This window comes from Hipposideros armiger, unplaced genomic scaffold (genome assembly GCF_001890085.2).
Source record: "Hipposideros armiger isolate ML-2016 unplaced genomic scaffold, ASM189008v1 scaffold_15, whole genome shotgun sequence".
Taxonomy (NCBI): domain Eukaryota; kingdom Metazoa; phylum Chordata; class Mammalia; order Chiroptera; family Hipposideridae; genus Hipposideros; species Hipposideros armiger.
The window spans coordinates 971,732-999,246 of record NW_017731365.1 but is presented as its reverse complement, the minus strand read 5'-3'; the positions used below and the strand labels follow the sequence as shown (position 1 = coordinate 999,246).

At 36.2% G+C, this 27,515-nt stretch overlaps 1 protein-coding gene across 1 annotated transcript; it reads right to left on the bottom strand.

The window, feature by feature from the left end:
* Positions 1-1,982: 1,982 nt before the first annotated feature.
* On the bottom strand, positions 1,983-22,979 carry SIRT1 (sirtuin 1). Its single transcript, XM_019624780.1, has 7 exons — positions 22,827-22,979; positions 14,474-14,598; positions 13,833-13,980; positions 13,031-13,110; positions 11,912-12,098; positions 7,560-8,123; positions 1,983-4,106 (listed from the first exon to the last, which is right to left on the bottom strand). The coding sequence occupies exons 2-7, from the start codon at positions 14,504-14,506 to the stop codon at positions 3,778-3,780; spliced, it is 1,341 nt and encodes a 446-aa protein (XP_019480325.1). The 5' UTR covers positions 14,507-14,598; positions 22,827-22,979; the 3' UTR covers positions 1,983-3,777.
* Between the last annotated feature and the right edge of the window lie 4,536 nt (positions 22,980-27,515).

Below are 27,515 nucleotides of genomic sequence, written 5' to 3'. Positions count from 1 at the left end.
GGCTTAATTTGGGTAAGTTTGATATTCTTTTTCTCCCTCTGTTGCTGCAGACATATATTAGCATTAACGAGATTCATGATATAAAATTAAAACATTGAAGATTTTTCAAATTGCCATTTGCTTTTATAAAACTAACAAAAATATCCTGAGCTTCGTAGGCTAGAGTAGAAGGGCAAATACTGAGTTCACTAAATAAGGGCCATGATTATTGAGTTGTTTTTAAGAGCAATCATGTGTTCGTAGCTTTTGTAATTTTAACCATAGCCATTGTTCACACTTATTGATAAAGCAGAACCTAGACATGCCTTTAAATTGGCATTTAATAAAACCAGAATGCACGTTTTAAAACTGAGACCTAAGTCACAAGTCCTGGCCTTGTAGGGTCCATTCATAAGGGCATTCATTAGGGTTAATTTCTATTAACAGATTTTTGGCCTTCCTTCCATGATCTTACTGCATTTATGTTAACACAGTGTAGTCTGCATAGGGCAGTCTTCCCCTGAAGAGCACATGATGCTGTGAAAGCAAAGGCAGATGTTCCTGTTTTCAGCCTCTCTCCACTCCACAACCTTTTACACTTGAGCCATCCAAACTCATGGTCATTTTCCCCTTTGCTAAAAAATTCACCCTTTTCATAGTTCCCCACCCTTGCCAGTGTTCGCTAATTCATGAACTATTTCTGGGAGTAGAGTCTGCTTTTTGTAAATTGGCCTTCCCTTAGACCAGCCCTTGGGAATGGCATGTTAAGTGCAGAAGGGAACTTCCCTATTCCTTTCTTTCTCAATTCGTGCTATGCTTTTGAATCCCCTATTCCAGTTAAATCTATTTCTCTAAGAGAGGATGCTTAGTAGCTGATTCAATAGTTCCCGTTGAAAGCCACTCAAAAGAGGGGAGATAGACCATTTCTCCATATTTCTGCAAGCAACCTAGTTTGAGGTTAAGGCTTAGACTGTTCATTTCTGAGGGGGAGGTTTTGGTGTATTGACCACATTCCCCTCCTAGATTATAGGTCTAAGAATTGAGACTTGTTTCAAATATATCAACTACCAAGTCATTAGGTGATGTAAAATAAAACACCATTGTTTGAAGGTATACCATTTTATGTACCACTAAGAAAAATGCTAATTAAGCCATAGTGTGCCGTTAATTGGGGATGTGTATTACAATCCATGAAATCCATGCTGCATTAACCCAGGGGAGTGGGAATAGTATTGATTACAATGGTTTGATGAAATTAGGTCTTGCCAACTACTTGAAATGACTACATACCTCCTTTTTAAAGTATGAACTAAAAAAGGAGGAACTACCTGACTTTTCCATTTTGTGCATATATGAAATAATGTTGCTGCAACTTCTTTTTATAACATCTGAGGATCGGATTTTGCAGGTGATTTTCCTAGCGCAAACAGGATATACCAGGGCAGAGTACTTTTTATTTAATTTACTTCAAAAGTTTACTGGGGAGGAAGGCAGATTTGAGAGCAGGAAACTGCCAGTCAAGGTTTTACTTATTTCATATACTTTATAGGAGGCATGTTCCTGGCCTCTTTTATAGTAGTACGTTGTCTATCAAGAACTTGATTGGACTAAGTAGGTTTCCAGGTTAGCCTCAGAAAGTTCACATCCAGTGTAGTCTGCAGTCATTTTTTTATCTACTCCTTTTATTAAGACTTGGAAGATCTAGCACCAGGTGACTGGCTTTTATTGCATATGGGCTCTCAAATTCACTACATTTGCACCATTCCCTTCTTTCTTAGGCACTGCCTTTCCCCTCACATTTTGTCTAAGGCCCCTGACTCAGAATGGTTGAAATATTAGTTTTGAAACTTGTGATGCACCAGCTGCTATAACCAGTACTATCAGTTCTGGTTAGACTGTTATAGATTGAATGAAGAAATGTAGTATGAGAAGAAAGCATCTAATGTAGTTCTCAGAGCTATACAAATTCTATAAGATTTCAAAATTTTATACCTTAAACAATGTAAGTTAACAGAAAAAAGTCAAATGACAATTTTAATAGACTTTAAAACAGTGTACAAGTATAAAACACTGGTTTTGTATTTCAAAAGTTGGAGGAAGATATCCAGTCATTAAACAGTCTACAAAACATATGCCAGTAGATTACATAAAAGACTATGTACAATATAAAAAGAGCTGAAAACAGTCTTCACTGTAAAAATAATTTAAAACAAATTTTTCAATTTAAAATATCATCTATAGCACAAACATCATGCAAATGAAAAACTAAATATAATGCATTCTTTAGTGTAGCCAAATGAATTCAGATTGAGACATATTTTAGGTAGGGAAATGGCCATTTAGTAAAATTTTTTTATCTGGCAGTAATGGTCGTAGCTGGGTATTTTATGCTTAAAGAACAGCTATATTTCAAATCCTTTTTAAAAATTTAATAAATACCAAAGCAACACAGTAATACTTTATAATTTGGGAATACTTTATAATGTTGGGGAAAAGTCTGGAAAATAAATGTTTACTGTGCAATTTTATAAAGTATGAACTTTTTTAAAAGGCCAGAAGCTTCTGCAGTTGAGAAAGTTGATCTCTAGTTTTAAGGCAGGCTAAGCTTTTAAATAAAGACACAATAGGAACTAATTTCATTCGTTAACTATTCTATTACAAGTTACATCATGTTCATCTCTGTAATACTAGGCTAGCAGTTTGGTGTTTATTACACCAAATCCTCCCAACAGGAGACATGTACTTTACTGGCTGAGTTATATATAATTAATGTCTTAATTACTTCGGAACCGTAATCAGGGGCCTGTCACTCTCCTCATTTGTGGGCAAGAGAAGCAACAGTCCTAAATATTACACACTCCCCAGTCAGAGTACCATTATTATAGATTCATAAAGGCTTTTGCATATTCACATCTTGACAATTTAATACTTGTGGAAAAGGACCATTGCAAGCTCTACCACAGTGATAGGTACTTAAACAACAATGGCAAATATTTTCAAAACGAAGGGGACCCAGGCAGGCAGTTTCTAAAGCAAGTGAAACATTTCCAAAGCATTTATTTGTTTTTCAGTTTAGTTTTATGAGCCAATATAGACATCACCACATGTCCACAGGAAGTACAAAAGCCATCTTCATTTGAACAATACAATATTCCTGAAACTCTTAGCACCAAGTCTTACTTTAAAAAGCAAAGACAACTGAGTGCTCTCTCACACATTGTTGACTTCCTTCTACTCAAGTTGCATGTCATGAGATTTTTAAAAAGTTAGCTGCCACAAGTTTTGGGAAATGCCAGTGTTTAAAAATAGGTTAATTATGCTAATAAAGAATCAAAAGTTTTAGCAGAACAGAGATTTGAGGATTTCAAACCATTCAATGTTACAAAGAAAAATGTGAAAATACCATTCTTTGGTCTAGATAAGCTGTTCCCTTTACATTAATTTAACATTCCAATGGCTTTTTGAAAACTTTAAAATGTTGAAACTCACTAGGCAAAAACAAAATTATATATACATATAGATGTATCATACAAATGAACCTTTAAAAGAAAGTCTTGACCAAGAGCAGATTAAAGATACTTAGTACCTTTCTTTAAAAAAAAAAAAAAGTTAGTGTTGAGTGTACAAGTACAGAAATAATGAAGTTAAAAATTACCCATGAATAAACAATATTTTTCCAGTCTATAAATATTACACCTTTCTGGTTTCCTTTGTTCTATCATGTTCACAAGTAAACATTCATTTTGACATGCTATTTAATGCTGGTGGAACAATTCCTGTACCTGGACAATTAGTACATTATGATTTGTTTGATGGATAGTTAATGTCTGTTGCTTCCTGTTTCATAGATATAGCTTCATTAACTGCCTCTTGATCACCTCCATCAGCTCCAAATCCAGTGCCTCCAGCTCTCTCATTAATATCAGCATCATCTTCCAAACCATTGTAAAATTCTTCAATCTCACTTTCATCCTCAATGGGTTCTTCTAAACTTGGACTCTGGCATGTTCCACTATCACTATTACTGCCACAAGAGCTAGAGGATAAGACGTCATCTTCAGAGTCTGAATATACCTCAGCACCATGGAAAATGTAACGATTTGGTGGTAAAAACAGATATTGATTACCTGAAATACAGCAAAAAAGAAATGTTATTTCTAGTTTTTGTAAGCCTCAGTCTGATCTGACAGTCTGGAGAAAGTGTAGGTTCCAACTCTGCCTTTTAACCTGAGTATCATTACTAGAGGCTATTACTACTAGTGTTTTTCAGAAACAAGCTATAGACTCAGTACTGGGTGCAAATATGAGTTCTCCCACTCACCAGCTCTGCATTTTGGGCAGTTATCTCTGTGCCTCAATTACTAAATGAGGTAAATGATGAAAAATGTGGAAAACCGTGTTCAATAAAGGTTATTTATAGCCAACTCCTTTGAACAGATTTGATGAGATGGAGTATCCAGCCTAGTCTATATATTAGATACCTAATTCATGTTAATTGACTAACTTCTGTAAAGCACAGCTTATGTAATGGCTTCACCACCAATTGAGTGTAGTCTGTGGTAGAAAGCTAGATCCTCAGGCCCCTCTTATTTCTGTTTCAAAAGAACACACAGTATTCTTGTTTTCTAAGCAACTGGTACTAATTTCCACGATCAGAGGAGGGACAAGTACTTGTATTGTAGCTGCTAACAGGTAACCCCATCTGGCATTTCTTAATAGGGCCATCTCCTTTGACTCACACCAATTCATAGTCTTTAAGGGGTCCCAGCACATGGTTGTCCTGCACTTTTCCTATCTATAGTTTTGGCCCATGCATCTAAAAAAGGGTTTATTCTGCTCTGGTTCCCCCAAGTAACTGAATAATCTATTTCTCAGCCCAAGTACCCTATACCTGTTTTTGCCCTCTTCTTGGCAACCATCAAAAAGTCGGCCAGCCGAGTGGCGCATTGGTTAAGAGCTGGCTTGGGATGCCAGCTCTGAGCAGCAGGGCCCCAGTTCGGATCCCACATGAGGGCCAGTGACGCTGCGCCCTCTACAGCTAAGATGGTGAACAACAGCTGGACCTGGAGCTGGGCTGCTGTGAGTCGCCGGTGATGGCGTAGGCTGCACCCCCTGCTGCAGTGGGCTGCCATGAGCTACCGTGAGCTGCCAAGAGCCACCGTGAGTTGCCATCCAGTGGCTGGTGGCCAATATACCTCAGCTGGGAAGAGCGCAATGCTAATACCAACATGGGCCAGTGAAGCAATGTCCTCCACAACTAGATTGAAGAACAAAAGGACAGCAACTTGTCTGTTCCCCTTCCCTGATTCTCCAACGCAATTCCCCTCCCCCAATTCCCCAATAAAATCTTTAAAAAAATATTTAAAGTCAGTTTACCTCATATATGTTCCTACTTCCTCCTTTTTAGTGCTGACCTCACAACATAAATAGTGGCAAACTAAAGTGAGTGAGTGAAGTCTAGTGGTCATTTGGTTTTAACATACAATTTTACACTCGTCATCATTTATCTTTTTAAAGTCTCATAATGCTATTAAGTATGTGCTATTTCCATTTTAATGATTAAGAAACTGAGAGGTTAAATAGCTTTGCCCGAAGTAGATCTGAGACAACTTGGATCTCAATCCAAAACCTCTACCTTTAAAGCATAAATTTTTAGAGTAAAACCAAAGTATAACACCAAAGAGACGGCTCCAGGTTTAACCATTTGTTTATTGGGACAAAAAAAATGTATGTTTGACCCATCTGTCAAAGAGATTTTCAAAGAAAACCCCCAGTGCAAAAGTCTTAGTGCATAGGCAGACTTTTTATATGGTAGACTTATATTACCTGACTAAATCAATTATTTTTGTCTGACTCTTGCCACATTTGGAAACATGAAGCATTCTTCTATGCTTTTTCTCATTTTGCCTCTGAAGACTTTCCTTTTAACTCATTGTTCAAGATCAAAATCCAAAGTTGATTTTTAGAAAGCCTTATATAACCTAATCCCCTCCAAGTAACATCTATTTTTACATACCGTATTTGCCGGCGTATAAGACGATTTTTTGGCCCTGAAAAATATGCCTCCAAGTGGGGGGTCGTCTTATACGCCAGGTACACTTCAGATAGACTGCCCATAGTGCTTGCCCCGTGCCATAGTGGCCTCCCGATGCCCGCCCACTTCATTCCACATACCGTTCAGGCATCAGCAGCGCTGCTGGGTGTATGCTCGGCTGTTATGCAATTTTACCACACTCGCAAAATCGCACACAGCCGACCATACACCCAGTATGATAGCGCAAAATCGCGAATCGCGATACCATACTGGGTGTATGGTCGGCTGTGTGCGATTTTGCGAGTGTGGTAAATTCGGGTTACCGTATATTTCTTTACATATGCATTGAAGATTCGCAATTTTGCGCTATCATGGTGCCTGTTAGAATGTTGAAGAGCTCGCACTTGCGCACTAGTGAGGTCCCAGGGAGATGCTGATGCAAGGGTGGACCAGACTGCTATAGTGACAGGGCGGGCAAACAGGGAGCAGGGACCAATCAAATCAGGCTTTGTATACAGCCAACAGCCAACCACAATACTGCACCATTGTACAGTACAGCATAGAAAATGTCGACCAGTCAAACCCCTATCATCCCTATCATGGCACCAGCCAAAAGAAAGAAGTATGATGCAAATTTTAAACTGAAAGTTATAAACTTTGCTAAGGAAAATAATAATTGTGCTGCTGCAAGACAATATGGAGTAACAGAAAAGATGGTTCGGGACTGGAAATCAAATGAGAAAGCATTAAAGAGTATGCCAAGGGGTAAGTGTGCATTAAGAAGAGGCACCCCACACTGGCCAGAACTCGAAAAACATGTAGCAGACATGGTGGCTCAACATCGCCAAAACGGTTATGTGGTGACACGAAATACAATACGCTTGTTTGCACTTCAGTGGGCCAAATCAAATCTGATATTGTTTTACCTTTTATTTGGTGTGTGGAAGGTGTGCGGAAGAGGGGGTAGTCTTATACGGCGAGTATATAACAAACTCTGTATTTTGAGTGGAAATGTTAGGGGGTCGTCTTATACGCCCAGTTGTCTTATACGCCGGCAAATATGGTACTTTTTTTATCACCTATTATGCTACTTGGAATTCAACACTGATTTCCAAAAAGTTGAGTGATTTCACCTATGTTAATACTAATCGGTAAAGACTTCCCATGTAGTACAATAGGGTAGATGTTTTCTAGATCTGAGATAACAGCATAATAGTTAAAAGGGCAGGCTTTGAGAAGGACAGGCCTGGAATCCAATCTTTGCTCTTCCAAGTCCTAGTTGTTGCCTTGAATGGGGTACTTAACCTCTGTTCCTCAGATTTCGCCCCTGTAGCAGAGACATAATGATAGTTCCTACCTCAACACACTATATCTTCCCCATATTATGTAAGATATTATTGTTTATCTTTCTCTAACTTGAACTTTACAATTTTTCTAAACATAATCAACTACTACATTTACCTGCATAAAGTTACCCTATCAACTAACCTCCCAAAATCGCTCATTTCTTGCAATTATTTTAACAATAATTATAATAGGTTCTTACCATCAAGCCGTTTACTAATCTGCTCCTTTGCTAGTCTAGCTGGCCAGCACTTTCTCACTGTTTCAGCAACTGAAATCCTTTCATTTTTCTCACCAGTACTGGAGCTAATGTTCTTCAAATCTGGACTCTCCAACTGTTCAGTAACACTTTCAGTGCTCCTAGTAGAAGTATGTACTTCCTGTGATTTTTCTTCCATACAATCTCTTGATTCAGACCCATCTGCATCATCAACATTACTCTTTGTTGCTTGGTCTAAAAATGTGACCATCACTGAAGAATCTGGGGGTGAAGTTCTTTCTGGTGAACTTGAGCCTTCTGAAATATTAAGAGGTGTAGGTGGCAACTCCGACAAATGAGCCAACTCTTTTTGTGTTCGTGGAGGTTTTTCAGTAATTTCTGAAAGCTTTACAGGGTTGCAGCAAAGTTTGGCATATTCACCACCTAACCTATGACACAATTCATTAATTATGACATCACAGTCTCCAAGAAGCTCTACATCAAAATGCAGATGAGGCAAAGGTTCCCTATTAATTAATATCTGAGGCACTTCATGGGGTATGGAACCTAAAAATAGGGTGAAAAATAAGAGTTAGAAAAAGGGAAGGAGGTAACTAAAAAAGCCACAACACTACGTGAAAAATCTAACATGCTCCCAATATCAAAAAAGAAACCCACCACTAATACTTAACCAAGCTATTAACATTTCATCAAGCAATCAAGTAAACAGGTGAGCAATTAAGAAGCATCTTTCATAAAATTTCAGGTTCTCCTGTCACCTGGTTTCCTCTGAGCAATCTTCAACTTTTTCGCTCTATACCTCAATTTCCTTGCTTGTATAATGGGGATAATAATACTTTTCCACAAGGTTGTGGTGAGGATTAAATGAGTTAATATATGTTAAGCGCATAGAAGAATTCTTGGCACATGGTAAGTGACACTTATTTTACTGAAATATAATAGCTCCCAGTACAGAGTGTGAGGACCTGGTCAAGATGGCAGAGTACAGAAGAGCTCACCTATTCTCACGATAACATCAAAATTACAACTAAATTATAGAACACTCACTAAGAACCACCTGAAGACTAGCTAAACAGAGCTCCTATGACTAAGGATATAAAAGAAGTAGCCACGTCGAGACTGTTAAGACGGTGAAGATGCTGACCAGGCAGGTTCACATCCAATGTGGTGATTAAGAAACTGGAGGAATCCATTGCTGTGGAGGTCCCACCTGAGGAACGAGGGGTTCCCAGCCCACATCAGCTTCTGCAGCCAAGAGCACCTACCTACGTGTATGCCAGGAAAAGAAATCCCCATAACATTTGGCTGTAAAAACCGGCAGGAATTGTGTCCAAGAGACAAAGTGCTGCAAAAGGTGGAGGTGCTGTTCTAAAAGGCTCATGCACAAACTTACTCTAAGCTCCAGCAGGGACAGCAGCTTGAAAACCACCAAGGACATATGAGGAGGAAGGGCTAGGATGACGGATTGGGGCAGCTCTTTCCAGGGAGGGAAGTACTGGCAGGCTCCATTGTTCCTTTGTAGAACTCACCTCCCAGCCAGCCTGCCTGGTGCAGGTGGGCACCAAATCTGTGTACTCGATTAATTTGGCTAACAATGTTCACCCCATCCTAGTGATTCGGAGATACAGCCTCCCGCAACTCACATGGCTGGCCAGAGTCTCTCCTGCCAGAGCAGCTTTCCTTCGCTTGTGCTACAGACTCTTAATAAAAGGTCCACAAACCCCACACAAGTAGCAGATGGACTCAGCATGCATTGTAGCTCCTGCCAAGTGGCCTCAAGCCCAGCACAAGCCCCAAATGACCTTGGCCTGCACAGGAGCCTCTCCCAAGAGGCTCCAGACCAACCCCACCTGTGCTGACTTCAGATAACAGAGCTCTACCCTACCAGCTCCACACCCAAGGGGGCATCAGCTAGCACCAGAACCCCCCCACACTCCCCAACCAAGCGACTCCTGCTACATGACACCTTTTACATAAATCCAATCTGGCAAGACCAGGAGACCAAGCAAATGTATCTAATACATAGAAACAAACACAGACTCAACCAAAATAAGGAGATGAACATGTCCCAAATAAAAGAACAGGACAAAACTCCAGAAAAAGAACTAAAAATGGAGACAAGCAATCTTATCCGAGAATTCAAAACATTGGTTAGGAGGTCGCCTGAAATTGGGAGGACAGATGAATTCAGTGAGAACATCAACAAGGAGACAGAAAACACAAGAAAGGAAATACAAAACAACCAATTGGAACTGTTGGTGAGGATGTGGAAAAAAGGGAACCCTTGTGCACTGTTGGTGGGACTGCAAATGGGTGCAGCCAAGCCACTATAGAAAGTAGTATGGAAGTTCCTAAAAAAATTCAAAATGCCTTATGACGCAGTAATTGCACTTGTGGGTATTTATCCAAAGAAATCTAAAACACTAATTCAAAAAGATATATGCAACCCTATGTGCACTGCAGCATTATTTACAACAGCCGAGATATGAAAACGACTTAAAGTGTCCTTCAATAGATAAATGGGTAAAGAAAGAAGATATCAAACATATATGATGGAATGTTACACAAACATAAAAGGAATGAAATTTTGCCATTTGCGACAACATGAATGGACCTAGAAGGTGTTATACTCAGTGAAATTGTTACATAAAATTTCTTGTACCATGTTAAAAAATAAATGCTAAAATTCCTTTACAATACAAAAAACAAGTACCTAAATGTAAACAAGTAAAACTTCCAATTAAAAAATTAAAATATTTTTTCCCTGAAAGTTTGGACCAAAAACGTGGGTGTGCAGTATACAAGGCAAAATATGGTATAAGTGGAATCTAAAGAATAAAATAAACAAGCTCATAGATAATAGAGAACAAATTGATAATCACCAGATGGAGGATGGGTAAAAAGGGGAGAAAGGGATTAAGTATAAATTGGCAGTTACAAAATAGTCAAGGAAGTGTAAAGTATGGCATAGGAAATAGTCAATAATGAAATAACTGTATAGTGTCAGGTGAGTACTAGACTAATTGGGGGGATCACTTCATAAATTATATAAATGTTTAACCACTATACTATACACCTAAAACTAATATAATATTGAATTTGTCAACTGTAATTCAAGAAAAAAAGTACAAGTTGGCAGTTACAAAACAGTCATGGGGACGTATAGTACAGCATAAGGAATACAGTCAATAATATTGTAATAACTATGTATGGTACTAGAGGGGTACTAGGACTTATCGAGATGATCGCTTCATAAGGTATGTAAGTGTCTAATCACTATGTTGTACACCTGAAATTAATATAATGTATGTCAACTATAATTGAAAAATAAATTTTAATAGTGAAAATTCACACAAGGCTATTCTCCACTATTATATACCACTATTATATACCTGTCTTAATTTTTTTAAGTGTACCTTTATCACCAACACACTATTATACTACCCCACGGAAAGCTTTAAGAATTTCTCTGCCTTACCTTTAAAGAGAAAAATAACTCAAAAACTCGAAGGATCTTGTACATTAAATTTTCATTTTTTAATTATATATTGTCCTATATTCTACTTTAATAGAATTTCACAGCTATTTAGGGAAGACTGATGAGTTAAACTACTAAAAGCCACTACACCTGGGAGTAGGAAAACGATGCAGAATTGGTAATTCCTTGTTTCTTCCAACTCTTTACTCTGGCTGCTTATTAGATTGATGGTGTCTAATTTAATTCTGATTAAGGGTTTGATAGTCTCTTCTCTTCTCCTTCCCTCATTTTTTTAGGGCACACCTGATGCTACTGAGCTAGTCCCTTCATCTTCCTCATCTCCCCAGCTTCCTCACTAGAGAGAGAAAAAAGGTAGTATGAAAGCACATGTTAAAGAAATGTTCCTGAGAATAATAGGGACTTAAACTGTATTTGAGCATTTTTATACACAAACACCTTTGTGGATAAAGTAGATCCACATATAATAATTATGACAAGGCATGATTGTTATTCTTACAAAAACAAGCCGATCATTCTGAGCCCCCAAATTCTATTTTACATAATACATTATACTTATGTAAAGCTACACATTTTAACTTAAAGTTGAACTGTTTCCCTTTGTCTTAATTTTTAATATACATTAGAATCTGACATTACTTCTGTTTTGACAACACTCTCCCGCCAACCAAAATGTCAGATTAACCCATCTTCATGAACAAGAACGTCACCTTAAATATAGTTTGGCTCTTCACCACTCTATCCAGAAACAGAAATATCACTGGGATCTACCGCACAGACCCACAATCCATGTCAATATATATACAGAAATATTCTCTAAAAATCATCACCAACTTACTTGGAATTAGTGCTACTGGTCTTACTTTCAGGGAAGACCCAATAACAATGAGGAGATCAACTTCATCTTTGTCATACTTCATGGCTCTATGAAACTGTTCTGGTAAATTTTCACCAAAAAAGACAATCTCTGGTTTCATAATAGCAAGTGGCTCATCAGCTGGGCACCTAGGACATCGAGGAACCACCTGGATATTTCAGATTTTGGTTGAGGTGGGAAAAGAAGGGAAAACCCAAGTTAGAAATAATCAACATTTCCACACTTCCTAAGAATGCATTTCAAAATCATAAAAACAAACAAACAAACAAAAAACCCCCAAAAAACAAGACCATCAAAGCTGTGGATAAATAGGAAAAACTAGACATAACTTAAACATCAATGTCAATTGTCATTAACCTTTTGTTTAACATAACATACAATGAAATACAATGTCGCTATTATCTGTGCTATTATAAATCTGTATAGACGTACATTTGATATTCAAGAATGCATTGTATGTTAAAAAAACCCCAGCATGTGTGTACATGTACACCCATGTGTACACACACACACACACACACACAGACACAACTTAATCCTTTAAAAAAATAAGTTTGTAAGATACAATGATTCCATTTAATATGCTATCCTCGTTTTCATATTTGATTATGCAGGTGGGTGCATAGAATTTATTTCTGGATGATTTTTATTCTCTGCCATATCTTCCTGTAGTTTTTTGGCAGTGAGCATACATATATGCATACCTTTTACAGTAGTTTTTTAAATGTTTTAAATAATTACCACCCTAATTTAAGATTCTGAGTCTGACAGACACTTAAAAAGGAGAGTAAGAAGAAAAACTAATATAGCAACACTTTACTTATGATCTGGGTTTTTATTTTAATCTTAGATATTAAGGAGCCAATTTCATCACTTTAGAGGCATTATGGAGCAATGTTTTCACCTTAAGATATTAAAGGTTCTTGTGTATTTCACCAGAATGCCCAAAGATAACACTCTCTTCCCTAGATTTTTCTGTACCACATAAGTGCTTTCTAGAAAAAAAAGAAAGGATTTGAAGGCAAAAGAAGAAACAGATCAGAGACATGCACAGTTCCTAAAATATGGGTGATAGATTACCTGATTAAAAATATCTCCTCGTACAGCTTCACAGTCAACTTTGTATTTACAAATCAGGCAAGATGCTGTTGCAAAGGAACCTAAAAACAACCAACATATACATGTTTCATTAAAGAAATGTTTCCATTTATGAAACATACCACAAAGGTTCTAATAGAAAGTTTGACATCAGAAAAGTTAAGAGAGTTAAAAAGTTTTAAGAGATTCCACGGGACAGTGTAGGGGATGAAGAATTAAAATAATTATATAATAAACAGAATTCAATCTTCAGTTGCTGAGATGTTGATACAATGCTTGATCCATTCTTTCCAATAAAATAAACCAACTCCTCTAGCACTAAAATTCTACAGAGTTGGAAGGTTACAATTGTATTGCCTTAGCTTAATTAGTAACCATGTTTTAAAAACAGTTTAGATACATTAAGAAAATGGTCTGTTCATACTTATTTTAGATTGAAAGTCTAAATTTCAGAATCCTGTACATCTGAACCACCCAGTTCCTTTGGTTTCATATTCTAAAGATGTCATATTTTTCATACATAGATATTTAGAATTTAACGGAATGCAACTGCTGTGTCTTTTGAAATCCAAAAGCACATTAATTTTTGAAGTTTGTACAATTAAACATCTTCTGATTTTATTTTTATGTATTCTAATTTTATTTTATCTACAATTGATCAGGTAACATGATTAAATAATAAAGCTTAATCTCCATTCCTAAAGAGCAGCCCACTTTCTAATCCTAATTCTTTGTAGAAAACAAACTATTTAAATAACAGAAAGTAATTCTGAAGTTTACTGACCATGACATTGAATTATCCTTTGGATTCCTGCAACCTGCTCCAGTGTATCTATGTTCTGAGTATAGTTGCGAAGTAGTTTTCCTTCCTTATCTGACAAGGCTATGAATTTGTGACAGAGAGATGGTTGGAATTGTCCAGGATATATTTCCTATACAATGCAAAAAGCAGAAATAAGTATAACAGATGTCATGTTATGTTTAACAAAAAAACTACCAATGATAATCTCCATGTATAATTTTTAAAAATACATGAGCATCTCAAAGCATCTAGATGGATGCAACACACACCTGACAAAAGGATTGTTGCAGTAATATGTATAAAACTCAGCAATTAGTGAACTTGGCCCCTTGAAGAAAAAGATAGTCGACCCATAAACATCTCTAATAAATGTTAATATTTTAATAAATGTCAGAAGTAATACACCTTAGAATATATCTAATTTTTGTTGGCTGCAAATTCAGATTTTTTTTTAAAGGAAAAAGGGAAAAGTTTAAACTGAAATTAAAGATATCAAAGGTATGGTGACTTCTTTTAAAAACTATAAAAAAGCACTGTCAACATAATATTAAGAAATTTTGATTCATCATTCGTTATAAATATCAACCTGTTGGAAGTTTAAAGCTAAAGTTTTAATTCCTTACCAAAATTGTTTTCCTTCCACTGCACAGGCACATACTGGTATAGTATAGAGCTGCTCATGAATGCTGAGTTGCTGGATTTTGTGTGTGTGTTTTTCCCCCCAAATAATGCTTCAATGCTGTTTCTTCTTTAAAAACAAAGAATTCAGATATACACATGGCAAAAAGATCAGAGAAAGAGTATCAATTTTGGTCCTCTCAACTTTTGACAGTGTTTTTATTAAATTTCATTTAGTAAGTGACTATGGCAAAGGAAGTTTCTTCTCTACTTTTTTCTTTCAAGTAGTAGTATTACCTACTTCCTTACCATTCATTATAGCCTCTAACCTATTACAATGCTAACAAAAGAACTAGACACAACCGTATGTCCGTCAATAGGGGACCGGTTGTAGATATATGGTACCATCCTAATAGTGGAGTATGCAGCCATTAAAATGAATGAAGGAGATCTAAATGCACTGACCTGGAAGATGGTCTATGACATACATGAAAAAAGCCAGTTAAGTCACCAGTGTGTATAGTCTTACTTTTGTTGTTTCATTATTAAGCAAAAATGGAAATTATATGCACATGTATATAGTTATGCTCATATAAACGTCACATCAGGAAGGATACAAACAAGCTATAAACAGGTGGGGAAACTTTCATTTCTGATATACAAAAAGTTTAATAAGATTATAGATGACTTTACTTTTAACCTATTTAATATTTCAAATTTAAAAACTATCTACAGGGATACCTTTTAGGTAAAAATAATAAGCAAATCTCATTTTAAGTGTCACATACGTGTATTATATATCCATATGCTGCTGAAAATGTGTTATACAAAAATCCAAAAATTTTGCCTCACATTCAAATTTTTATCATGAATTTCTTGGACACTTTGTAATTTAAGAAACAGATAATGTATATATAGAAAGAAGTAGCAAACGAAGAGCTTAGTAAAGCTAATGTTTATTCAAAGGAAAACTGAAAGCCACATTATGTTCTAGACCATTGGGTTGTGCTACAGTAACCACTGTTTTAGCCCCAAGATGCTTTGTTCTAGTTACATTTAAAGGATTAAATATCATAGTATTTTATTAAAGTCCCTTTGGAAATAACTGTTACAGTGTTTTAACAAATATTAGAGTATGCTAGGCAAAAGATGAAATAGGATCTAAAATAGAAAGAAAAGTGATAACAGCATGACTCGTGGGGAGCAAGAGTACCAAGACTCCACACTCCCGAAATGAATTACTGTGTGCCGTATCCCCCATCCCCTCTTTTAAAGAGACGGGGGGTGGGGGGTAGCACAAAAAAATATGGACACTAAATTCAGCTCTACACTCCAGTTTCCCTTCATGTCCAGGGTATAGTTAAACTAGCCTTTCAAGTTATGAATCAATTCTTGTAGTTCGCGATTATCTATGAAGCAATTTTATTTTATAAACCTAAATTTTATATGTTAGAACCTAAGTGATTTGAATCTTAACTTTGTCTATTTTCTTTGGAATATGCAGTGGACTATGTCTGAACCATTAAATTTAAATACTGTGTTCAAACTAAGGGATATAATCTGAAATAATGATAAAAAACTACTCTAGAAGGACTGTTTTAATAGAAACTACTCCTAAGGCAGGTCCTTAACTTGAAAAGTTGCTAAAAACCAACCACCTAGGGATACAAATTTCAGCTAAAGTACGTTTTAATTCTTCCATCTAGCCCTGTTCTAATCAAGACAGGCCATCCCAAATCTGAACATCCTAAAGTCCTATTAAGGAACCAACAATGTGGACTGGGCCATTCTGTTATTATCATGGGATCCTCACAGACTAGAGTATAAGCAAAGCTGGTACCAAAGGCTCAAAACACTTAAAAAAAAAAGAACCATTGCTTCTACATGGTTGTGTCCAGAAATATGCAAACAATCCAACAAACGTGGTCAAAACTAAAGCTTAGAACTTCCTGCCATACTCAGTTTTCAAGCAGAAATAATGGCTTTCCTCCAGAGATGCTCTCTGCTTGGAAATTTCTTCTCAAAATATCTAGCAATATGAATGAGACCCCAGTCAAAGGCAAGGGTGTTAACTGCAACCCCTCAAAAGAGACTCATCAAAGTTTGAGATGCTACTATTTGCTAATATAGAGTTGGTAAGAAACTATTTGGTTGTCGGAAAAGTCATGACATTTTTTCTATGGTTTTTTTTGTTGCAAAAATGCATCATGAGTTTTCCAACAACCCAATAGAACCTAAAATCTCTAGGCTGCCAAAAAGTAAAACCGATCAAATCCTGGTCAGGAAAATTCTCACAATCCCATCTTGTTTCATTCATTTCACAAAACCCCTCTTGAATAGACTATTATATCTTACCTAATCAATACTTACAAATTAAAGTTAGTCACATGATGAAGAAATTCAACTGCCTTTTTTTTTTTTTTTTCAAGTCTGGTTCCCTGAAGAACTCAAGGTTCAGCAAACTTTTTCCACACAGGCACATCAGATAGTAAGTATTTAAGGCTCTGCAGGCCATACAGTCTTTGTCCATATGGTGTCTATTGCAACCACTCAATCTTCCATTGTAGGGCAAAAGCAGCCACAGACGATATGCAAACAAATGAGCATGGCTGTGTTCTTTATGGTCACTGACATTAGAATTTTCATATAATGTTCATATGCCATGAAATATTGTTTTGATTTTTTTCCCCCATCCATTTAAAAATTCTTAGCTCAGGGCCGGCCAAGTGGCGCGATGGTTAAGAACTCGCTTGGGATGCCAGAGGGCCCCGGTTCGGATCCCACATATGAGGGCCAGTGACACTGCCCTCCACAGCTAAGATGCTGAACAACAGCTCAACCTGGAGCTGGGCTGCCATGAGTCGCCGGCGACGGCGTGGGCTGCAGTCCCTGTGGCAGTGGATTGCCATGGGCTACCGTGTGTGGCCAGCAGCCAGCGTGAGCGGCCAGCAGCCGCAGTGAGCGGCCGTCCAGAAGCCGGCGACTGATCTGCCTCGCCAGAGAAGAGCGCAATGATGGTGCCAACTTGGGCCAGTGAAGCAACGTCCTCCACAACTAGACTGAAGAACAAAACGACAGCAACTTGTCTGTTCCCCTTTCCCCAATTCCCCAGCACTGTTCCCATCCCCCCAATTTCCCAATAAAAAAAAATCTTTAAAAAAAAAAATAATAAAATAAAATAAAATAAAAATTCTTAGCTCACATTCTGTACAAAAACAGGCAGTGGGCTACATTTGGACTGAGGCTGACAACCCCTGTACTCAACATGAGAGTTTCAATCAGTCAAGCTACTAATTACCACTTAATGAAGTTTTTGTATGTACCAGGCATAACAGGCATAGCATTTATTATAATGCTATAGACTAGACTGAGGGCTGGTTATTTACATTTTGAAGGGTTGTACAGGAAAACAACATATAACAAACAAGAACTCCTGTGTTGTCCACAAAGCAGGTCACATTTACTACCTGGCCCTATTAAGAAAAGATCTGCTGACCCCATTTTGCCGAAGAAAAACCCAAAGCACATAAATAATCTGCCAAGTCACAGGACCCAATAAGTAGCAGAGCTATCATTCAAACCCAGTTCTGATACCAAAGTGTGGCTCTTAACCACTGTGCAATACTGCCTTTTCAGTTTTTGATACCTCAACCTCAAGTTTCATATTTTTCTTTTAGGCTAAGCACCATTCTGTTAGGTATTGCTAACTAGTCTAAGAAGATTAGTCTAGTAAATACACTTCATTTTGCACATCTTCATGGGATTACTGGAAGTTGGAATTCCAATCACCCTCTAACATAAAAACACTCAAGAATACATCATGTTCCCTCCAATCAGTATAAGAAAAACATCGCAATGGAAAAAAATTGCTAAGAACAATCAGGTGATTCAAAGATATACACATGGCCAGTAGTAAAAAGCAGTCATCCACAATAAAAAACAGAACACTAATATGATGAGAGAACATGCTAATTTTTTATCTACTGAACTGACAATTGTAACTGCCTTAAACACTTTAAATATCCATTAATAGATTAAATATATTGATACAACTATAAAATAATACTATACAACATTTTCTTAAAAATATGTTAAGTGTCACTATGAAACTTTCCAAGAATATATTAAGTGGGGGGGGGGAAGCAAGGCAGAGACAGGGTGTATGATTCTGTTGGTAATCATTTTTAAAGCATTATGAGAAACTTACAATACCTCTCTTACACACACATAAGTTTACTCTCTTTTTTCCTAGAACAATACCCAAGAAAACATTCTACCATGGTAACCTTTGAGGAAAGAAATCAGAGGGAGGTAAGACTGAAGGGAGAGCCAACTAACATTTATATTTTGTACTGTATTAATTTCTTTTTAGACTGTGCCACCACACACACACACACACACACACACACACACACACACACACACACACAGATTTAAATAATAATAATGTATTGGGGGGGCAGGGACATGCTAAATCAGCCTTCTCTTACACTTCTGACAGGAGTGTATTTTATAATATTTAACCTTTCTAGGTAGCAATACAGCAAAATATATCAGAACTTTAGCATCTCCCTTTCAAGAATTTATCCTAAGAACATTGGAACACAACAAATAGGACAATCATGCAACACTATTTGTAATACAAAGTAGGGAAAATGTACACTTACAGGATTAATTACAGTACACCACTTAATGAACATTATGATGATTATAAAGTATTCAAGTATCTGACAGAAAAAAGTAGAAACACTATAAATGCAAATCAGTAGGTAAAAGAGCCTATTTTTATAATAAAAAATATATATCCATGTATACTTACATTTATACATCTATAATCCACTTGCACATAGGTATTAAAATATTGTCTTCAGGGACTGGCTATTTTTTCTTTTTTGGCTTGCATTTTTTGATTTTTAGGTAATAAGCTGGTTTTAAGATTCCTTAACTTTGTAATACATAATCTGGTATGTTTGCATATTATCAATAAAGTGATAATTTACTGAATAAATATAAATTTTTAGAATTAAGTTCATAAAAATCCAGTTCATATTTCCCCCTCTATTTTTTCTTGTTTTAATCACTTTAGGGGGAAAAAACATTCAGTGACTTCAATATGGGATAGCTAATTCACTCTTTGGTACAGCTCTTTTTCTAGAAAAAGTTATTTTATACATTCTCAGTTTCACCTTTACTGACTCCTAATACACCCATTCATTTTTATCAGCATCAATTATTGTAGACTCCTGAGAACCATAACTACAACTCATTATCAATTTAAGCCCTTATTATGCAAAAGGATAATGGTTCAGGACATGGCTATATAGCTTTAATGTTGGCCTTTATTGTTCTTGTGTAAAAAAATTCAAAGTGGTAACACAGCTAGGCATACTGTATTACAATGGTGCTCAAACCGGGAGCAATTTTTCAGGGGACATTTGGCAATGTCTGGAGACATTTTTGACTGTCAAGACTGGGGGGTGGGTTGTTAATGGCATTGAGTGGAAAAAGGGATGCTGCTAAATACCCTACAATGTAAAGGACAGCTCGCAGCAAAAATTATCCACCCCAAAATGTCAACAGGTTGAGAAACTGCTCTAATGGACCAGTGACCTCTTTAACACACTCTCCATTACTTCAAATTCCAGTCTGAATGAAATCTAAGTTTCTTCTCAATAATTATATAAAATCAGTTGCTTGATAACATTAAGGAAATTCTTTCTTTCCAAAATTTGTCTAAATTTCACCAAAGCAACTTTATATTATATTCATTTTCTCTCATAACTAGCCAAATTCACAAGCCATCTTAATGAACTTTCTGCGTAGTACAGCAACTAGAAAATTTTAGGTATTTTAATCATGTAATATTTTGTGAATCTAGTACAATATAACAATATTTACATACCCTCCCCATTTTTGTACACTATCCTTTGTTCTTTGTCCTCATTTCTCCTTAACCTTTTTCCCAATTATTTATTTTTAGACCCAGTATTAACTCAGTCTCTTCTACCTATTACTGTTAATTTTAAGTGCTACTTCAGCAACTAGCAAGCTTTCTTTTAGATAGTTCCTAACGTGAGAAAGTGCAACAGCTCTATATGAGTACCAGTTATAAAGGTTAATTATTTAGCTCTTATAATTTAAATGAAAACTCAGAAAATCAAGGAAGCAAAATTAAGTTTATATAAACAAGACCGGAAAAGGCTGCACTTTATAAATGATTGACCTTAATTTGCTTTCATTCTATTAACTAACAATAAAAATACACATCAATTCTTAAAACTTTTATAGACAAATGAAAAATGCCACCCCTCCAAACTTTTCTTCTCACAGATGGTATATAATCTATACACACAGTGGTTAAGAACACTAACACATTAACAGTATGCCATTTTTACTGTAATTCTCATATTTTCTTTTCTTTTATGCACTGTCTCGATTTCTATTAAAATAGTGCACTTTTTAAAGTTCTTGTAATTTGTCTTTATCAGAGTAATTCTGAATTGTTTCTGCAGGTTCTTACATGTCAAAGCTAGTTTAAGCTTCAAATGAATACCAGTTTGTATATTAGATAACTTAGGTTACAATCTTTCTCATCTTGCTATTTCTATTCTCAGTTACCACATTTTTCCAAGTGTCAGGTTACTTACTTTACTAAGCAATTTACTACATACTTACTTAAGTGATGGGAAAAAAACTGAAAAGTTAGTTTGGGCAACATGTTTTCTTTATCTCAGAACACAGAATTTGCAGCAAGTTTTAGGAGCATTATATAAATGGACTAGTGAGTCAAGCTTTCATAATCAGACATAAGATCAAACTAATTTCTAGTTACTTGTTGGCCCTCTGCTACTACAGCTATTATAATGCCAGTATCACAGGTACAATTCAAGAAACATAACTGAGTGATATTTCATTGGTCTGCAAAATCACGCGTTAATAACACTAGCACCAGTATGTTAAAAGAGTAAATCTTCACTAATTCATAATCTTATAATTAATAAAAAGAAAAGCGAAAAAACTACACTATTGATTTGATTCGGTGTGAACCAGGTGATTATTCTATTACTATTGCTGCAACTTAAAATAAAAAGTTCAAAACTTTTACAAGTTTAAAGTCAATGGTTGGAAAGATTAAAAATTTTCTTAGTAGCTTAGAAATTTCTGAAATTTATTTTTCAGTTTTAGCAATTAAATCATATCCAAGAAATTTTAATGTAATTTTCCCAATTTACTCTAATTCCTACTTATAACCACGCTTGGATGAAACCAAGTATTTCTTTTAGGATACTCAACCAATTTAAACACCATTTATTCTGAATTAGCAGAGATTTTCCTATAGTTATATAAATAGATCAAATCGTTTGAAAGTAGCTGAGGTGGTGACCCTTTAAAAATTCAGGTTCATTTAATTTCTAGATTCACTAAAAATAGTCATTAATACAAAAGACCCTTTCAAATATATACAAGTTTAGCAATAACAATTTTACAATTTCTTTCCGTAAGACTAAATATGGGGGAAAAACAAATTTCCTAATGACTGAAATCTGTTGGGCATGGTATAATGTAATATCAAACTTTATACTCTCAAGTAGAGCTGACCAATAGAAATTTAATGTGAGCCATGTATGTAATTTAAAAATTTCTAGTAACCACATTAAAAGTATGAAATTTTCATAATTTACAAACCAGTATCAAAAGTATCATTATTTCTATATATAAATATTTATTAATATATAATAAAGAAAATTAATGATATAGTTTCTATTTTTGCCATACTAGGTTCCAAAGTCTGGTACGTCTTCCACACTTACATCATATCTCACTACACGTAAGTACTCAACAGAGACCCATGTGGCTAGTGGCTTCTGAACTGGATTGTGTAGCTCTGGAGACTCTAGAGCAAAATAGAGCACCCTTGACTAAAATGCAACCTAAGAATCTTCTCCATCTCTAATCACAAATTTTCAGGTACATCTCAAGTGTTAAGACCTGGCTAATATAAAGCACACCAAACAGATGTTATAATCTTTATGACCCATAAAAAATATTAAAAAAACAGTGATGTTACTTTTATATGGTCTACTAACCTCTAAAAAAGCCTGGACAATGTAAAGGTCAGTACTGAAGTGCAAATTTGAAAAATATGAAATAGCCTCTTCTTTGGAAATAAATTCAATCCTAAAATGAAGGAAAGTAAATGATAATCCCTTCTGAGAAGAAGGGAATTTCGAGTGAAATGACTTTTTTCAGTGATCTTACTCCACACCACAGTACTAGTACCGAATTTACTAGACAGTGAATGGAGCTTAAGAAGCTGAGATGTGAACAAATACTTTTTACTAGAAGAGTTTGTAGTACCTTTGCGAACTTGAAGAATGGTCTTGGATCTTTTCTGAAATATTCAATATCAAACATTGCTTGAGGATCTGGAAGGTCTGGGAAGTCTACTGCAAGGCGAGCATAAATACCGTCTCTTGACCTGAAGTCAGGTATTCCACAAGAAACAGAAACCTGAAATATGCATGGCATAATTTGTACAATTAAATCTTCTACCTCTACCTTTATAATGACTTGTTCTCTTGTTATACAATTAGGAAAGAGTTGAAAAATATTTCATTTTGAAACTTTTGGGGAACAGAAATACCTCCCTATTCCAATTTAAAATAGAAATAAAACACCCCAAAAGAGTATTATTAAATCCATCACATATTCCATTCATAATGGGGTAAGGAATTTTAAGTGAAGCTAATTTCAAAGCATCTAACCAACAAATTAAAGCAACTGTAATTTGATTGAGAAGGGAATAAATCATTTCAAGTTATTTAAACTAGAAAGCAGAAAAGAAATTCTATTACAGTCAAGTATTTTCAAAGAAATCTCTCATCTGGTCAGGGTTCCACTACTTCAAGAATACTAAATTTCTACATTTAAAAAAAAATACAGTGTTGTACAATATTTAATTTCTTAATTGTTAAGAATAGATTTAGACACTGCTTTTTCTACAAATAAACCTTGACATTTCAAATAGGGATTTCAGGGTTATCTTTTTGTTTCATAATTTTACCAGAGTTGACACCACTTTGAACTCAGAGTAAACCAAACTTGTCTAAATCACATCTGTGAGCAAAGCATAACTATTCTTGAACATTTAAGATTAAGTTACACCCTCCCTAATTCAAAATGGCAGAAAGCAGGACTAAATTTTAATCCAGCATTGCCCTGGTCACTAACATATTCTGTATTCAACACAATACACAATAGGTTTATGTATTGGGTTGTCGGAAAAGTCATGACACATTTTTGCAACGAAAAACAGAAAAATATGTCATGACTTTTCCAACAACCCAATAGTTAGTTAACTGGGACCCCACAGTGGAGCAAATGAAAAATGTCAAGCCACCACAATCTCATCACCTTAATTTAAAATGGAGGGGAGATAGGAATCTGTTACTTTCCAACCCTAAATTCTTCAATTCTGAATACCAATTAGGTTCCTGGTTTCCCCATGAAGATAGAACAAATACCCAATTTCTCCATCAGACCCTGACACACTTTAATGCAAGCAGAATTCCCTGCATCTCCTTTAGGAGCTGTGGTATAATGTAGGTAAAAATCTTGCCTTAATTCCACTTACCTACTGTACTAATAAACAGAAATAAACCTTTTTCTAAGGTTGTTGGAGAGGTTTTTCAAAAATGAACCAATTTAGTAACCACTGCTGCACTCACTTTTTAGCAGTTTCCAAATACAAATGCCCATTAATCATGTAAGAATAAATGCTTCTACACCAGAAAAATATCTTAGTTGGAAAAGGCATAAGAAAAAACATACACCACTTCCCCCTTTTACTAGTGTTTTATACATCTTACATACCCCAGCTCCAGTTAGAACTATTATTTTTTTGCACTCCTGCAGTAATTTCACAGCATCTTCAATTGTATTAATATCTTTTCTTTTTTTTCTTTTTGGTGGTTCTGAAAGGATATTAATAACAATCTGCCACAGTGTCATATCATCCAATTCAGGTGGAGGAATTGTTTCTGGTAGTAAATCTTTAAGAATTGTTCGAGGATCTGTGCCAATCATGAGATGTTGCTGAACAAAAGTGTATGGACCTATATTAAGAGGGAAAATAATTATTTCAAATCCTCTTCCAAGTAATTCAAAATTCCATTTATTTGCTGAAGTAATGAATTAGCAATCGTTAAGGTTTTTTTCATAAAGTAAGAAAATGCAATATAAAGGTATTTCATTCTCATGACATCCTCAGAGCTAATGCTATATCCCAATGAAATTAGGGACAGCAAATCAAGAGTTAAGTCTGCCCCTTGAGCTATGTATTTTAAGAGTCAAACTAATTACCAGAATTAAATTTCGATCATTAAAATCCAGAAATACACACTACAATAACAGGAGTATGTACAAAAGGGTTCTACATATCAATATAGGAAAGATCTTACCAATCCCCAAAGCCCATACTATTTATCATTCAAGACATAGAGAAAAAGAAAAGGAAATCTATATATCTATCTAAAATAAACCTATATATAACTACTATCTTTTAAAATTTTTCCAGTAATAATCTTCAATTTGATCTTAACCAGTCTCCCAAAATGATACATACAATGCTGGTGTTTTGAGCATTAATAGTTTTTTCACCTGACATTTCTTCAATCAGTATCCTAGCTTGAAAAAAACCAAAAATATAGTAAATATTATGGCACTAAAGAACTAATCATAACTATATTTAAATAGTCAAGAATGAGAGCACATTAAGAAAAGTTATAACTTTAGTAATAAAAATATGATAGTCTTCTCTACTTCAAAATACTTTCCCATTTCATCCATATACTTAATAAAGATTTACTGAGCACAAATTGTGTGCTAGGCACGTACCTAGGCACTGATAAAACAGTATACACAAATCAGTCAAAAATCCCTGCCCCAAACGGGGTTTACAAGTATATTTTAGTATATGAAACACAATAAAAAAGTGAAGATACAAAGCTTGGTAAGAAGTGATAAGTGTTAAAAGAAAAAAAAAGAATGGATAGGAAGTGAGGGAGCAAGATACCCTAACTAGAGGAAGAGCATTCCACACTGAGGGTACCAGTGAAAAGGACCCAAGGACCCAAGGTGAGAGAAGGACCTGGTTGTTTGAGAAATACCAAAGGCCAGCTTCCATAAGCCTGAGCTGTTTAAAAATAAAAACATAACAAAGCAGTACACTTTCCCTAGAAACATAAGCTGATATTAAATCTCAGCAAGCACCTAAGGAACCTCATAACTAGGTTACAAGGGGGCAGAGAATTGTATTTTTAGTTGGCATTAAAATTAAAACAAAGAAAAAGACATTTACTCTCTTAAAGCTGTGAAACCATACCTATTCGTGGCCTTGGAGTCCAGTCACTAGAGCTTGCATGTGAGGCTCTATCATCCTCATCACTTTCACAGGAATGAAAACCATTGGTGATTATTTCATCACCAAATAGAAGGTTATCTGGAAAAGAAACCAAAAGTAACTAAAGCTACTGAAACAGTCTGCATCTAGAATGTATGAAGATCTACAATGGCTACAATGCAACAATTTTCACTGAATAAAGCACTTAACATTCATATTGCCTATGTAAAGAATGCCTACTAGATCAGCTTGCACCATTCACAGGCACAGTATATATCCTCATCTTTAGGGATTCTGCCCACAATCTAAAAGTTTCAGTTCATAAAAAAATCTAGATATAAATTAAGTCTTCTTAATCAAAACACAAAAAGTAGTTATCTAGTTAGACTGAATTTATCAATCACAAATAGTAGAGCTCATAAAACTTGTCAAATAAAAATTTACCAAAAAAATTTGTTCCAAGTAACTACAGCAATTTGCACTTCTATTATAAAATACTAAACATACAAAGATAGCTTTGCATTATTCGTTTTCCCTATTAAACTGTTTCTTGAATGAGATCTTTGTATTAATCAAGTCTTTAATGCACGTTACCTTTAAATATGGTCCAATGGTCCATTGATTAAATTTACTGATACAAGTAATGATGAAGACGCACATCCATCCAGGACAGAAACTCCTCACATCGACAATATGAAACCCTCAAAGATGACATGACATATACAACTAACACATATGCTTTAGTATGCCAAAATATGTCAGTCGTGTTTCAGGGTTACATATACACACGTAAAGGATTATACCTAATCTTAAAACTATTTTAAGAACATGAATAGAGGAAAAATACTATTCATACAAAGTACTCTAAAAGTACTACCACTCTCCTATGTCCACTATTAATTTCACCACAGAAAGGTAATGTCTTTAGAAACAGCTAAATTCTTCAAAATTTGGAGGCTATGACTTTAGAAATAGCTTTGCTCTTGCAATATCAAGACCAGTTTAAAAATAAAGACCCTCCCCCCCAAAAGTCACAAATTGCACAGGTGTCAATTTGCAAAGACAACTGCAAAAAGTCGGTGCAAGGGATAAGCAAAAGTTGCAGATTTAGAGTGCTGGGGGTGGGGGTGAAGGGTGGAAATGATGTTTAACAAAAGCAATATGCTAAAAGAGTAGGCGGGGGGAACTTATTTTAAAACCTGCGAGAGCTTCCCCGCCCGGCGGCTGCGTAAAGCGCAAGGCCGCCCAGGCGGGCCGCGCACCCAGGGACAGACGGGAGGGAAGGAGCGAGTCCGCAGGCCGCTCCCGCAACCAGGCCGACAGCCCCGGAGGCGCGCAGCTGAGGGCGCTGGTAAGGAGAGGGCCACGGCAGGGCCAGCCCTGAGTCGCAAGCCCACCCAGGACCCCGCCACCCCATACCAAGGGGGGCCCAGGGAGAGGGAGGAGGGAATGCGCAGCCCCAGCCGCCCGCGCCCTGCGCACCTCGGTACCCAATCGCCGCCGCTTCTTCCTCCTCCTCGCCCTCATCGTCGTCGTCGTCGAAGTCATCGGCCGCCGGCGGCTCCAGGGATAGGCCCTGTAGGCCCGGCCCATTGTCTCCTCCGCCCGCCGCCGCCTGGGCCTCCCGCTCCCCGCCCGCCGTCGCC

Bases quoted from the DNA above. Each gene is read 5' to 3' on its own strand.
- SIRT1 (XM_019624780.1), bottom strand. From the start codon at position 14,506: ATGTGCCTGTGCAGTGGAAGGAAAACAATTTTG. The intron at 13,111-13,832 runs GTCAGTAAACTT...GGTTGTTTTTAG, and splicing joins AAGGATAATTCAATGTCATG to GTTCCTTTGCAACAGCATCT. The intron at 4,107-7,559 runs GTAAGAACCTAT...GCTGTATTTCAG, and splicing joins GATTAGTAAACGGCTTGATG to GTAATCAATATCTGTTTTTA.